This window comes from Grammomys surdaster, unplaced genomic scaffold (assembly GCF_004785775.1).
Source record: "Grammomys surdaster isolate TR1022 unplaced genomic scaffold, NIH_TR_1.0 350, whole genome shotgun sequence".
Taxonomy (NCBI): domain Eukaryota; kingdom Metazoa; phylum Chordata; class Mammalia; order Rodentia; family Muridae; genus Grammomys; species Grammomys surdaster.
The window spans coordinates 339,801-355,255 of NW_021604769.1; the positions used below are offsets into that span (position 1 = coordinate 339,801).

A 15,455-nucleotide genomic window follows, 5' to 3' on the forward strand; every position below is an offset into this window, starting at 1 on the left:
AATTTTTGGAGAAACATGAATTCTTTTGTTTGTATGTTACTCTAACCAGTGTGTTTTCGCATATGGAGGGCTGGTACTTAACAGAGGCCTCCCTCAGATCACACATTAGCAGAAAATAGTGACTTTAGTCAAAATGAAACAAATAAGCCAACAACAGCACAGTTTACAGGTAGGCTCCATAGTTTCTTCTTTTTGTATTTATCCTTATGTGTCCAGATATTGCCTTTTCTCTGTATTCTTTGCCATAAGCCTGTGTCTTCAGCATTACCAATCTCTGCAAAAGTTGTTTATTGACGCTACCATATATCTCAGTGGATTAAATACATTGCCAAACCTGTAAAAAGTATGCTTGGCTCTGAGCCTAATTCCTTATAACTTCACAAGCTCAATACCTCAACTCTCTAGTGTCCCAAACCAGATAGGATACCTCTATGCTGGGTTGTTTTTCAAGGACCTGCTGAGATCCTTTCTGTATTTAATTTACATTAATTAATGGGATGGGTCAATAAACATGGTTTTTGCTGGGATTTTTTTCTGGGAGAATCTGTGCAGGTGTTGCCTTAGAATAACTTCCCTGTGTGGGAAACTCCCTTGGGAAAATTTCTCTGCAGTTCATTTAGACTTATCCTAAATATACATTCAGATCAAGGAAATAGCACTATGAACTCAAAACTAGTACATTTAAGAAGACAAGTTTAATTAAGAAAGAAACGGTATTAGTACATGGCTAATTTAGGAATAAATATATTCAATATCATTTGCATAAATGGAAGTGAGAGTTTACATATAAGAGGTTACTTAATCAGATATTAAATTTTTATATTATTTGGAATTCCATACATTCACTCATTACATTTCAAAATCAACCCTACCTCTACTTTCTCCTCTTTCATTCTTCCTCTACACATCACCAACTATATTATTTTTTCTTATCCTATTTATGACCTCTGCACTTTTGTTTAAGCTGCTGAATCTACTTAGCACTCCTTGTATGTGTTTGAATGTAGGCCCTTTTACCGACATATTACCTTTGTTGTGGCTGTATCCCTGAAGGTAATGTATTCTTTCTCCCCTAGAAGTTAAAATTGTCAACAGCTTCTCAGCTAGTGGTGAGACTTCATAATTATATCCTCTGTCTATGCTGAAGTTATGTGCTGGTAACTATTAGTAAAATGAATATATTTTAAGTTTATTAAAATTAAAATTTAACAAGTAGCTATAGACACCACATCGGTTATGTTAGCTTCTAGTTTTTGTCCTTCCCTTTTCCTTGATATTTGTTGACTCATAGAGACATGTTGTCCCCTCTCTTTGTTTAAAATAAGATTTGACATTCTGTATTCATTCCCATTGCTATTTAAGAATACTTGCTAATAATTGGACAGAAGAAATTAAGGTATATTCCTCATCTGCTATAATTCCATATAATGTTTTCTTCACTTCTTCATAATAGGCATTATGCAAGGACAATAAGAGGGAGAGTAAATTAAACTTCAGTCTTGTGAGAGAGTATTATATACTTTCCTATTTCATACCAAACTCAAACAACCAATCAAAACACTTTTAATATTAACAGGAGATTGTAAGCAATACTATAGAGTATAGTTCAGTCATTAGACAAAAGTAAGCATGAAGTGAATATGAACAAAGTTCTTTATATACTTACATGAAGATATTACAATATAACTCATTTATTATACAAAATTATACTTTTAAGTAAAAACTCATGTACCATATTCAAAAAATTTTGGTGAAATTTAAAAAAAATGGAAATTTTAATTCTGATACTCAATTTCTCAACTTTGCCCACAAGTAGTATGTTATCATTTAGTCCTGGCTTGCAAAGTGTGTGTCAACTTAGACTTCAGAATGAGCTAACTTAAAGAGTTTTCTCAGAGCTTCCTTCACATCTTTATTCCTCAGACTGTAGATCATGGGATTTAACATTGGGAATAACACAGTATAAAAGGTAGACACCATTTTGTCCCTTTCCAAGGAGTAGCTGGAACTTGGACGAGAGTAGATGTAGAGAATGGAGCCATAGTACAAGGTCACAGAGATGAGGTGTGAGGAGCAGGTGGAGAAGGCCTTGAGACGGCCCTGGGTGGATCGGATCCTCAGGATGGCAGCAATAATGAAGAGATAGGAGGTCAAGATGAGAATAGTGGGAGAAATAACATTGGAAGCTAGAAGAAAATATAGCACAGACTGGTAACTCTCCCTGACATCACATGCCAACTTCACCAGAGGTGGGACATCACAGAAAAAATCATCAATGACATTGTCACCACAAAAGTCCAATGTGAATGTGTTGCTAGTTAATATTATTGCATTGACAAACCCTCCTGTATAGGAATATACAACCAAACAGATGCACAACCTTCTTGACATGGCTTGAGCATAAAGCAGGGGATTAGAGATGGCAGTGTAGCGATCATAAGCCATGGCAGCTAGTAGGTAACATTCACTATAGGCCAGTCCTGCAGAGAAGAAGAATTGAGACAGACATCCAGCAAAGGAGATGCTTTTGTCTTCAGAGATGCAGGTCACTAGGATCTTTGGAGTATAGACAGAGGAATACCAGAGATCCAGAAAAGACAGATTTCCAATGAAGAAATACATGGGTGTGTGGAGTCTGGAGTCATTGCAGATCAATATGATGAGGGTGGTGTTTCCTAGCAAGGTCAGTGAATATACTCCAAGGAACAGGACAAACAGTATCTTCTGCATCATAGGGTTTGTTGAAAAGCCCAGCAAGATGAAGCCAGTCACTGTGTGATTGCCCCTCTCCATGCCTCAAGGAGCTTGCACCTAAGAGTATAGAAGAACTTAGTTGTCTCTACTAGTATTAAATGTCAATATTGTTTCTGATAATCTTCTGTAACATAATCAGCAACAGTATGAACACTGCATTTCTTTTGTAGGTGATAGTCTCCAAGTCTAAATATATATTCAACAAATTTAATAAAAATGCAGCTACATGGGATGGCTCCTTCTGAAATCCCAATAGCAGAAAAATAGAATCATCATGTTTGGAATAAATTTGGCTTTTGCCTAGGGTACCTAGTAGTTAAAATATAACTGGATTCACTTTGTGAGATGTAGAGTATAAAGAATAATACAATATTAACATGGAGTGGGAGGAAGAAGAAGATAGTGGTTACAAGATTTAACTGAAAGGTAACAAATACTTGTTAAGCTTCTAAATTGAAAACAATTGCAATATTTCTTTAAATTTCCATTGAAATGAGTCTATGTGGAACTGATAAAACACATTTCTGTGGAAATGAGAAACCTCTACAGACATGCCAATGTCATTTGTGCCTGCACTATATAAGCTTTCCAAAACAAAATTCACATTTATCAAAGGAGATGGACCATTCCACTTGGGTATCCATCCCATGTGCAGTACCAAAGGTAGATGGTGATGTGGATGTCAGGAAGTGCATGCTGAGAGGAGCCTGATATACCTGTCTCTTTAGAGGTCTGCCAGAGTCTGACATATTCAGGGGGGGATGCTCACAGGTAACCATTGAACTAACTGATCAAGAGGTCCCTAATAGAAAAGTTAAAGAGAAGCAGCAGAAGGAACTGAAAGGGTTTGCAGTCCCATGAGGAGAGTAACAATACCAACCAACCAGAGCTCCCCGGGTCTAAACCACCAGCCTGGGAGCATATAGGGAGAGACCCATGGCTCCAGCTGTATATGTAGGGGAGGATGGCCTTATTGGGCATAGGTAGGAGAGGAGATCCTTGGTCCCATGAAGGCTGGATGCAGAATGTGGGGGAATTCGAGGGTGAGGAGGTGGGAGTAGGGGGTAGGTGGGGGCACATCCTCATAGAAACAGGAGGAGGGGGGATGGGATGGGGGATTCCTGGGTGGAGGAGGGAAATGGGGTAAGGGGGTAACATTTGTAATGTAAACAAAATATCCAATAAAAATGAAAAGAAAAAGGAGATAGAAAGATGGATTAGCAGTTAGGAACACTTGCTGATCATCTAGATGACAAAAGTTAGATTCTCAACCTCTGACATGGTAGCTGACAACCATCTGTAACTTGATTTCCCAGAGCTTCAACATTCTTTGCTGGCCTCTAATAATATGTACTTAACAGATATGCATGCAGACAAATTACCAATATGCATAAAATTACAATGACAACCTGCGTGAGATAATAAGTCACTGCTGAGAAACTTAACTTGGTGGTAACCGATAGCTCTCTAATTGATCTCTTCAACAAGAGAGAAATCATGCCTGTAACTGGAAATCTGGCCAACTACTAAGTGCTAATGAAGTCAAGGATCTTGGACAAAAATCTACAACTATTATAATCCTTAACAATAATTTACAAATTAGTCTACATACCTAGAGATAAGTGTAGCCCCCCCCCCTTAACAATGAAACGTTTATTTCCAGCAGAAGGGGACCATGATAGAAAATAACCAACAAAGATGAAGATGTGTGGAGCCCAGTCCTAACAGATACATCTAAAAATTATTCCCACATCCAAGGTTTAGGAAACATTGTGGAAAAGAGAAAATAAAATTGTAAGAGGCATAGGATCAGGAAGTTTGCTGTGAGATTGTTTCCTAGTAATATTAGAAAATAATCTCCTAAACTCTTAGTAGCGTGACTGCTCAGCCCTGAAAATACATACGCAAGTAATATGATACAGACTAAACAATTTATATTTAGAAATATATGTATGTACATATGTACATGTAGTGACAGTTAATAAGAACAATGGCTATGAATTTGAATACAATACAATAAATGCTTTAAATGAATGTGTGAATATTCTTCATAATATTATAACTTTCAAAAACATAAACTGTGAACAGTGCTATGTTTTAATTGTGATGCTAAGAATTTCTAGAGTTATGATTTCAGATGGTTTACTTACATAGCCCTAACTTGATTTTCCTCTGTAATGCAGATGATAACAATTTCTTCCTATAGTTACAGAAACATTTAATGTTTACATGAAACATTGCAGATAAAGTCATTAGTACATTGTTATTCAAAATACCTGTTATATCAAACTGTTACACAGTTGTAATATGGTGGCATTTATTACCTTTTTATTTAAAATATTGCAGTTTGTTAGATTTTTACTTGATGTCTTCTTTCTGATCTCTTTAACTACTTCTATTCTTCATTGGCATTCTTTTCCTTCCTGTCACTACTTTCTCTGAACTGCCATCTTCACAGTGACCTAACCAGAGGAGTGACCCTCAATGTTGATCTTGTATTCTCCAGTTTCAGTTGCTCTTGAGATATTCAGAAGGTGTCTCTTCAGTTACGGCTCCTGGACTCCTTGTTTTTGCAGTTATTATCTTTTCCTAAAAATTTTCTCTATTTGTCAAGTGATGTTCTTCCTTTTTGTCACTAATGGTGTAAAATTCTACTTCTCTAGTCAACTATCAGCAGTTTTAAAAGTGAAATGAAAGGTTGAAGACATCTAAGGCACTCTTTCTCTAGCACACAGCTTTATCAAAAGTCTATAGTGCTGATTTTTACCAACAAATACAAATCTTAAAAAAATGGAATAAGAATTTATAAAACTTACCTGGATTTCATCAACAACATCTTATATGAATTTAACTCTGTCTATCTTTTACCCTAAATCTTTTATGCCAGCTTCTGGATTCCCAGAGTTATAGACTGCTGAAAGCCCTCAGGATTTCACAGCCTGCAGGGAAGGACCCACAGGACAATTAAAACTCTATGTTGATAAATTGGATATTCTTAAATATGAAGGAGAAAAAGTTATTTGTTGACTATGACAGTGAAAATGAATCAATGAAAAATTGTAGAAAATAAATCAATGATAAATTATTTCCTCTCTTAATTTGTGTAACCTAATAAAACAAGTATATAATATATTCATGAATTGCCTATTCATGTATATAAATATACATAGCTAATTATATATTTTCTCCATGTTGATTTTTTTTTTGTTGTCTCTCCAAGTACACTTTACAGTTTTCCAATATTTTTGTATCATCATATGAACTGTATTAATTAGATCACTGAGATCTTTTACTCTCTGTTTACCTATGACTTTATCCAGGAGTGTCAATGTCAGGGAGCAGAGTGAATGATGGACTCTTTACTTGAATACATGGTATAGCTGGTATCAGTCTTGGACTTTGATAATGGCTCTGACAGTTTGGCCTCTTACAAGGCTCTCTCTTCTATACACATAACACTTTTTTCCCTATACTTTTAAAGATGAAGGTCACATGACCTCTCAGTGGATACGTCTCATAATTATTACAGAATTCTTTTAGAACTCACTAAAAGATAGATATCCCTTTGTTTCTTTTGAGAATTTTTGTTCATATTATAATTTTTTATTTTTGAAAATTTTATAATGATATATGATTATATCCATCCTCCAATTTCCTTCCTACACCTCCTCCAGCATGGCCCTTGACATATGCTGTTCTTAACCTTTTGTCTATTTTTTGTAATCCACTAATTTAATTAATGCTGTGTATATGTGGATGGGTGTGTGATCCTGACCTTAGCACAAGTAATTTACCAGTGGAAATACCTTCGGAAAGAATGACTTTTCTCCCTTTAGCAGTTGTCTGCTGCTAATAGCTTCTCATTAAGAGTGAAGACCTGCAAAGCATCTCATCTATCTAAGCTGAAAGTTTGGTTGAGTTAATCTTGAAAAAGTCTTAATGGCAAGAACTATAACTACTGAGAGCTCAAGGGTATGATAAGTTTGTTATATACAGAAGCCCCCATTTACCATATCCATCTGCATCCTATAGCCCTTGCATTCCTTCTGCTTCCTCTTCTATAGCATTCCTGAGTCTTGGCATGTTAGTGTTGGTTGTGAAAATGATGTCCCATTTTCATCTGAGCACTCAGAACCCACTAAAGGTCTAAGAATGAGAGACTATTTCTCTGTAACAGCTTTTTACAAAAGCTTATAAAAATGAATTTATTTAGTTGGTGATATAATACTGTCTGGTTTATAAATGATAACATTCCTACAGTATCCTTAGAGTTATATAGTAATTGCAAAGTCCTCTTGATGAGAGAATAATACTACACTTATCTGTAGTTATAACAACCAATGCTTAGATTATTGTTAGGGAATATGCTAATTTAGTAAAGTAGTGGATATAGATTCTCTTCCAGTAACCATGAATTCATTAGCACTTATCAGTTAGCTAAGTTTCCAGGACTCGGCATGTTTTCTCACTTGTTTAGCAAGTCTTATATCCAGTATAACATCCAAGTCTTATATCCAAGTATTAACATCCAGAGAGCTGTTGGTTACTGCCAAAGTCTGAATGCTACTCCTGTACTCTTAGGGCTACCATACCATGCTGATTAAAATTTAGAGTTATGGAACCCAGTCCCATTGGTTATATCTACAAAATATTTCTTCACCTAAGGCTCAGGGAACACTGTAGATGAGGGGGATGAATGATTCTAAGAGCCAGAGACATATCACATAGTTTGTTGTAAGACTGCATCTTTTACAAACATTAGGCAGAGCCCGAGGAGTCTTGTGGAAGAATAGGGGATAGAAGTGATCATGTCAGAGTGATCAAGGACACCACAAGAAGACCCACAGAGTCACCTAACCTAGGACCATCAGGGCTCACAAAGCCTGGGTCACTGAGATGGACCTAGACTTCCTACACATTTGTAGCAAATGTGCAGCTTGGTGTTTATGTGGGTTCCCTAACAAGTTGAATGGGGGATCTCTCAGTCTCTGTTCCCTGCTATTGGATTCCCTTCTCCACTACTTTTGGACTGCCTGGTTGGGCCTCAGTGGGAGAGAATGTATCTAGACTTGATAGGATTAAATGCTCCAGGGTGGGGTGGTACCCAAAAGGGACTCCTCTGAGGAGAAGATGAAAGAACATTAGGAGGATTGATTTATGAGGGTAGAACTGAGAAGAGAGAAGGAAGGGGGCTGTGATCAGGACATAAAGTGAATCAAAATAAGTAAATTAAATTTGGATGTAGCTTATTGTCAGTAAAACACATACACACACACACACACACACACACACACACACACACAAACACACGAATTATCAGAAGTGTTACCCATAATGCCTCACCAACATGACTATCGAAACACGAATTGAACAAGGATGACCCCAATGGACATACTAGAGTGGACAGGGAAAAGTCCAGAGGGCCTCATCTCTATACAAAAAACTATAGGAAACTGAGAAAAACTGGTAACCAGGGAGTGAGTCTGCTCCAGAAAGAACATACCAATCAAATAAGTGGGCTTTATTTTTATTTTAGTTAGGCCTTTGCTTTTAGTAAATCTATCTATGATGAGACTATAAAATGTTATCATGCACATGGAGTAAAAACTTTTTCACTGTAGCTGCTTCTGGATCACCCACAATCCCATCAGTACCAGTTGTCTCTAATCCAGACTCATGGTTCTCCAGTGTGAACTTTGAAATTGAACTTTGTTTTACCATTGGGATCACATGAAGGGAGTAGACATTCCTGAGTCCTTCTTCCCCAGGAAGAAAATTCTCACAACAGATGCTAGATTCATTTGTTAATACTATTATGTCTCACAGTATTAAGAAAAAACCAAAAGTAAATAAATAAATAAATAAAATAAATAAATAAATAAAAAGAAAAAAAGAAAAAGCCATGAAAATTTGTGAAAAGATGGAAATTGTTTGTAGTAAAGATGGGTTAACGTAAAAGAAAATAAGATGGATGGATTGATATTTCTAGAAAAAGTAAGAGGGATAGGTGGGTGGGTGGATGTTTTCACAATAGAAAAAAGAAAAGTAGAAAACTTTTTCAAATTGTGAAGGTTTGGGTAAGATATATAAGTAGTATGGCTGTTGAGTTGTTCTGATTAAAAGAAAATTCTGTTTCTGGAGATAGACAGAAGGAGAGAGTGAAGGAGAGGGTGAGCAGTAATGCAGAGTAAGACCTAGTAGTTAGCACTCTCACTGCTAAATCTTTTGGAATATAGAATAAGATTAAAAAAAAAGATGGCCAATATTTCAGAGGAATTTGAAGATCTATATCATGTTACAGGTATTCTTAAGAACATATGTTTATAAATATTCAAATATCTACATGTATAAGTGAAGGTGTCCACACAAATATATCCTCAAATATGCAAGTAATTATATGCATTTGTTATAATTCACCAAAACAATACAGAATGTGTAGAGATTACAATTGAATACAATGGGAACATACCCCATAGACTTTTCTTTATCTCATTAAATAAAATTAATCTAACATCACCAGCGGACTGTTGATTAATTGTCCTGCTTGTAATTTCCCTGAGCTGCAAAACCATGAGGAATTCCACGAATAAAAAACCTCTGGGATCAAATAGCAGTTATACAGATCTGGAAGTAGCTGATTTGAATACTAGAGTGAGGTGTCTTCTTAAAATTTGGTAAGTTGTATTGTACAGGTATCAGTGGCAAATAAATATTGTTTCATTCCCACAATCTCTCAAAAGTTACTTGCTTTATGTTACAGGTGGGAATCTATGAAACCACAGTTTTCTTACCCATCCATCATTGTTTAGCAATTTACGAAACTTCTGAGAGCAATATCAAGGGTTTAACTTTTCTTCTGTTTGTGATGAGAAAGGCTAATATATGTTAAGGGAAGGGAGAGAGCCCTAAGGTACACAATTTACTCCTAACTAAAAAGAGTGTCCACTGAGAAGAACTTCCCAAAGCTTTGAGCTGGTGTGAATACCTCACATGCCCTGTAGGAGGTAGACAGAATGGAGTGTTTCTATGTGTCTGCCAAAACAATGAAAAGTCTCAATTATTTTAGTTAATATATTTCTAAATGTGAGAAGGTTAGGTGCTTTTTGAAGGAATGTCGGACAGCCGATTGCCATGGCTGTGGGGTTTCCATGCTTTCTGGCTGAGGTTATCTAGAAGAACATCTCTAAGAAAAGAAACATTAACCTTTAACACAAAGTTACTACTAAGCCTCACAGGTCTCTATTATTGAGTAACAAACACTGTAAATACTTGTGTGGTTTGTGCATGCATGTATATGTGTGTTGGTGGGTTTGTGTTGTGGATCTAAATTTATTTTGTTGTAGAAATTTAATTAACTCAGGAATCAAGAAATTTGAACCTCAAAAACCTCATAATTATTTTTAAACAAGAAAGCTTAAACTAATGGGCTCAAGAAAGGTATGTATGGGGCATGATCATAGGTAATTTGCATGCAAGAAGGTTTGGAGAACAAGAAAGTGTGAAATAAATGGAACAGTTATATAGTTTTTAAATTATTTGTGTAACATTAAATATTCTCTATTTTTATAATTATGTTCCATCAATGTCAAGTAATATTAAATTCTTCTATGTAATTACTATTATTAGTAGTCATTGGGTCATTCTTTAAAAATGTTTCTGTTTATTCTAACTACCATCTATCTGCAACTTCTACTTTATCACATAGGGGATGTGCATTAAAGAGAGACAATTGATTATCTAAAGAATTAAGTTACTTCAGATGTTTATCAGTAAAACAATTTTTTTCTAAACCTAAATGTCACACTAGGGTCTATTTTGCTTCTCAGTATTACTGTGTAAACATCAATAAAACACTTTTCTATGAACATGCATTGGTTTGTTTAACATTTATATCACTCTGACATACTTTACTGTTGTTTTTGTATCAGTGGTCAATGTTGCTATATTTTTCATAGTATCACATTGAGACAACTAAGATTTTGGAAGCATTGACTTTATCAGATATCAGAGAGTAATCATGTTCTCCGAATTGGAAGAACACTGATTTATTGAATGTTTTCCATATATTGACCCCTAGAGTAAACAGTACACTGTAAATTTTATAATGTCCTGTTTAATTGTTGCCTTAGAAGTGTATTAAACCTGATAAAGCTGGTGAGGATGGTGAAGAACTTAGATCCATCCTATTATCAGTTCACAATTTCAGATCTATCTAGTTTGCTCTCTCTCTCCCATTGTGACCACAAGTAGTGTTGAAGATGGTTTCTAAAAGCTCTTCAAACTGAAAAACATTTTGCTGCCTTAGTGAAAAGTGTTTACTTCACAAATTTCCATACCTTTCATTGGCCAGATGGTGATTATAATTTCTATTCATCTGGTTTTCTTGTTTCTGTTTGTGAAGACCACAGGACGGTCAGACATTATTAGGTCAAGAAATGTGAGATGTACTTTTGGGATAAATTCTATGATTCATTTCACCAGAGAGTGGGTTTGGTTGATGTTCATAAAGCCTAAGATTTCCCAGTGTGACCTTGAACTTGCTATGTAGCTGAGAATGGACTTAAACTCCTGATTTATTTTAGCTTCTTCCTTGTAAGTGTCTCCTATGTGCCATGATCTTCTTGACACAGCATTCTCTTTAGTGGGGACAAACAGCAAACTCGATGATTTTCTTTCTTTTCTTTTTCTTTAATTGAAAAATATGCCCTGTTATAAAGTTCATGCTGACTAATGCATGAACATCTTGTGTCAATATTCTGAAGGTTGAAGGCATAACATTTACTACCACATTTGTTCAGATTAAAAAAATAATGATTAGTACATGTTTTATGAATGTTAATAAAAAATCGACTGTCTTCAGCGGTAACTCAATTTCTAATATTCTTCATATACATTCCATGCCAGTCAGATCTACTACAATACTCACTATCTGTTGCGTTCCTTTTGATTTTTCCCTTCTGTGAGAAGGTAATTTTTTTCTTTTGCCTAGAAATATCCTTTCCCACAGGCAACTTTCCACACTTTCTACACATGGAAACATGCTTTGTTCTTTGTGTGAACCAAGTAATCACACATAAAGTATTATCCTCATTGCTTATACTAGAGTCGATAATTTGACATCCCATAGTCAAATATGAGAGTGATTGTAACAGATTCTATTGTATTTATTTACAAAGGTTTCATTTATCTCAGTAACATATACTCATTTTTCATAGAGGCCTATTCCTAGTTTCTGTGTTTTTCTCCTTGTTATCAAGAATATCTGGAATACAACAATTCTTTTAGATGAGCAGCTTTGGACAGAGATAATATGTTCTTGAAGAAATCATTTTGATTCATGGCTCTGTCTACTTTGACTCCTAAGACCTAGGTATTCATAAATAAATAATCAATTTGGTAAAGGAAAGTAAACACATTCACTTTATAAGATTATTTTGATAGTTTGATGGAATACTTTTTAGAATAGAATATCTGACATATATTTAATGTTTAATAAATGTGCTCTATTAAATGTTACATAGGTTAAATTTTTTAACATATATGATGTCAGCAAAATTATCTGTTGGACAAAATTTTTCATTGGTAAATTTGATTCCATTGTTATGAATATAAAATTATGTAATGTGTTGAGGAAACAAAAACATGAATACTCTGTCTCTATCTCTGTCTCTGTCTCTCTCTCTCTCTGTCTCTCTGTCTCTGTCTCTGTCTCTGTCTCTCTCTCTCTCTGTTGTGTATGTTTGTTCCTGTGTTTATATGCATGCATATGCAGTGGAATGTGATAGAGATTCTTTTGAGACAGTGTTTGTCACTGATACAGGAACTGACTAACTCAACAAGGCTAACTGTCCAATTAACCAAAAGGGTTCCTCTGTCTTTGCCTGCCTAGCGTTGATATTACAGCCATGTGTTACTGAGCATAGAATTTTATATGGAAGCTGAAATCGGAACCTGGGTCCTCATTCTTGCATGACAAATACTTTACTAAGTTAGCCATCTCTCCAAGTTGAGGGTAGATATTTTGTTACAAAATTTACAAACTAATACTATAAGTAAGATCTACTTTTAAAGTAATATAATAGCAGTTGAAAAGAAATCAAAAGAATACAGTTGAAATTGACTGAATTCACTTGGTGCATGGCAAATTTATTTTATCATCATGATATATTTTATCATCAGAATTCTTTGAGCTCCTCCAAAATTAAAAGGTTATTCAGTTAAATGAATTATGCTCTGAGTTCTATTTTCTACTTGATAAGTAAAAATGCAGCAATACTCTGATAATTCAATAAATATTATATTGCAAATGACAACTATTTTATATTATGAACTTATGTATAACATATAAGAACATAGAATCATTTTACATATTAAAATCTTTTTACTACTATATTTTTAATTAAAATACATGCTTCTAAATTCACAAAAAATTTATCAATTACATTTTCATGACATGCATTCATTCAATTTTTTAAAAATGTTACTGAACATAACATAGCTATTTTACTAGTTTGAACTTTATACATTTTTTTCAATCTGCTTTTATACCATTTTAACCACATGCAAGTATTAAGGTCAGTTCTAGGTTGAGAAACTACCAATGAAATAGATACAAATAGTCAAGTTTGGCAGCCAAATTACTTGGCTTGAAACTGAAAATGGACCCCTAGACAGGGTTATTAATTTAACAGCCTGGCAAGCCAAGGACATGTAAGATTCTGCACAGAGTCTTGCCAACCTAAGTCAGAAGTGCATTGCTTTTGAAAATGCATATTCTACAACAGGTAAGGAAGGCGTTCTTGTTAGAATGACCTAATACAGGCTTTATCTAGTTTATGAAATAAAAAAGGGGGAGATGTGGAGAGCTTTTGGGACTGCTTGGCAGGAATCTGACATTGGCCAAGGACAAGGAAGTGGATTTCTGGCAGGAATCTGATATTAGGATAGAACAAAGAAGTAATTTCTGACAGGAATTTAAATCTTAGGCTAGAACAAAGAAGTAGTCTCCAGGCATGAAAATGACTTTGGGCTAGGACAAAGAAGTAGGGTCAGATATTTTGGTCATCCTGATAAACCCTTAGAAACAGTGATCATTGTAGTGATCATTCAATTTTTTATTTATTCAGTACAGTAATTTAACTTGAAACTTCATTTTCTTTCCCCTTAAGTCACATTTTTTACAGCCATGGATCAGAATAATAATACTGTTAGTGAGTTCATCATGTTGGGATTCACAACAGACCCTACACTGCAGAAGGTCCTGTTTGCAGTGTTTCTTGTTGTATACACATTGACTTTGGTGGGAAATAGCTCCCTTATTATGTTAATCTGCAATGATTCTAGGCTCCACACACCCATGTATTTCTTCATTGGAAATCTATCATTCCTGGACCTTGGATTGTCTTCTGTCTACACACCAAAGATCCTAGCAACCTGCATCTTGGAAGACAAGAGCATCTCCTTCGGTGGTTGTGTGGCTCAATTCTTCTTCTCTGCTGCACTGGACTATACTGAATGTTACCTTTTGGCTGCCATGGCTTATGATCGCTATATGGCTATCTCAAAGCCACTGCTTTATTCCCAAGCCATGTCCTTAAAGCTGTGTATATTTTTCGTGGCATCCTCATATTTGGGAGGTTTTATTAACTCTGTGATCATTACCAAAGACACATTTTCTTTGACTTTCTGCAGTGACAATGTAATTGATGACTTTTTCTGTGATATCCCACCTCTGGTTAAGCTCGCCTGTGGCAAGAAGGACAGCTTTCAGTCTGTGTTATTCTTCCTCTTGACTTCCAATGTCATCATTCCTATTGTGTTCATTCTGGCCACCTATCTCTTCATCATTGCCACTATCTTGAGGATCCGCTCCACTCAGGGCCGCCTCAAGGCTTTCTCCACCTGCTCTTCCCACCTGATCTCTGTGACCTTGTACTATGGCTCCATTCTTTACATCTATGCTCGGCCCCGGTCCAGCTACTCTTTAGATAGAGACAAAATTGTTTCAACCTTTTACACAGTGGTTTTCCCCATGTTGAATCCCCTGATCTACAGTCTGAGGAATAAGGATGTGAAAGAGGCTCTGAATAAACTCCTCAAGTAAATCAAGATTATTTCCTTATGTTAAGAACAGAAATAATTAATTGGTTACTTATGTTTCAAGAAAAGCTGCCATTTATTATATTTGTATAAAAAATTATAAAAGTCCATGTTCTTCATCCACAAGACTTCAGAATTTAAATACAAATGATCCAAACCAGCTTACCATAAAGATACATGTACACTGGTGTTTATTGTAGGAATATTAAAATATGTGGGTTACGGAATCATTGCTGATATCTATCAACATGGAAAATTTGGAATGTATAGAAGTGATCATTATGATTGGGTAGTGGTAGAGCAAACAACATTTAAGTGGTCACTTATAAATCCCTACTGTCTGTTCTTTTCAAATTCTTCATGTTATGATAGATAAAATTTTTACTTATGTCTTTCAAGTCAGACACACTACGTACATAAAGCTGGCCTTGAAATCTTGTCTCTATTAATCTATTAGCAGAGCTTTCTCTGATCCTCCAGTGGTATAAGTAATGACACAGAGGCTGCTGATAAAGTTTAAACCTTAGGCCTTTGGCTAGGACAGTCTCCCAGTTAGTTCATCTAACTTAACCTGACCATCTAGACTATGATCTGCCACGTGA

General features: G+C 35.4%; 2 protein-coding genes across 2 annotated transcripts; one reads left to right on the forward strand and one right to left on the reverse strand.

Annotated features, from left to right (window-relative positions):
* Positions 1 to 1,857: 1,857 nt before the first annotated feature.
* LOC114631060 (olfactory receptor 1013-like) lies at positions 1,858 to 2,793 on the reverse strand. Its single transcript, XM_028779364.1, has one exon. It carries the CDS (start codon positions 2,791 to 2,793, stop codon positions 1,858 to 1,860), a length of 936 nt encoding a protein of 311 aa, XP_028635197.1.
* An 11,146-nt stretch (positions 2,794 to 13,939) lies between these two features.
* Positions 13,940 to 14,857, forward strand: LOC114631064 (olfactory receptor 1013). Its single transcript, XM_028779368.1, has one exon. The coding sequence runs from the start codon at positions 13,940 to 13,942 to the stop codon at positions 14,855 to 14,857; it is 918 nt and encodes a 305-aa protein (XP_028635201.1).
* Positions 14,858 to 15,455: the final 598 nt, after the last annotated feature.

What these genes read in the sequence shown, in the direction of transcription:
- LOC114631060 (XM_028779364.1), bottom strand. Translation starts at nt 2,793, where the DNA reads ATGGAGAGGGGCAATCACACAGTGACTGGCTTCATCTTGCTGGGCTTT.
- LOC114631064 (XM_028779368.1), top strand. Translation starts at nt 13,940, where the DNA reads ATGGATCAGAATAATAATACTGTTAGTGAGTTCATCATGTTGGGATTC.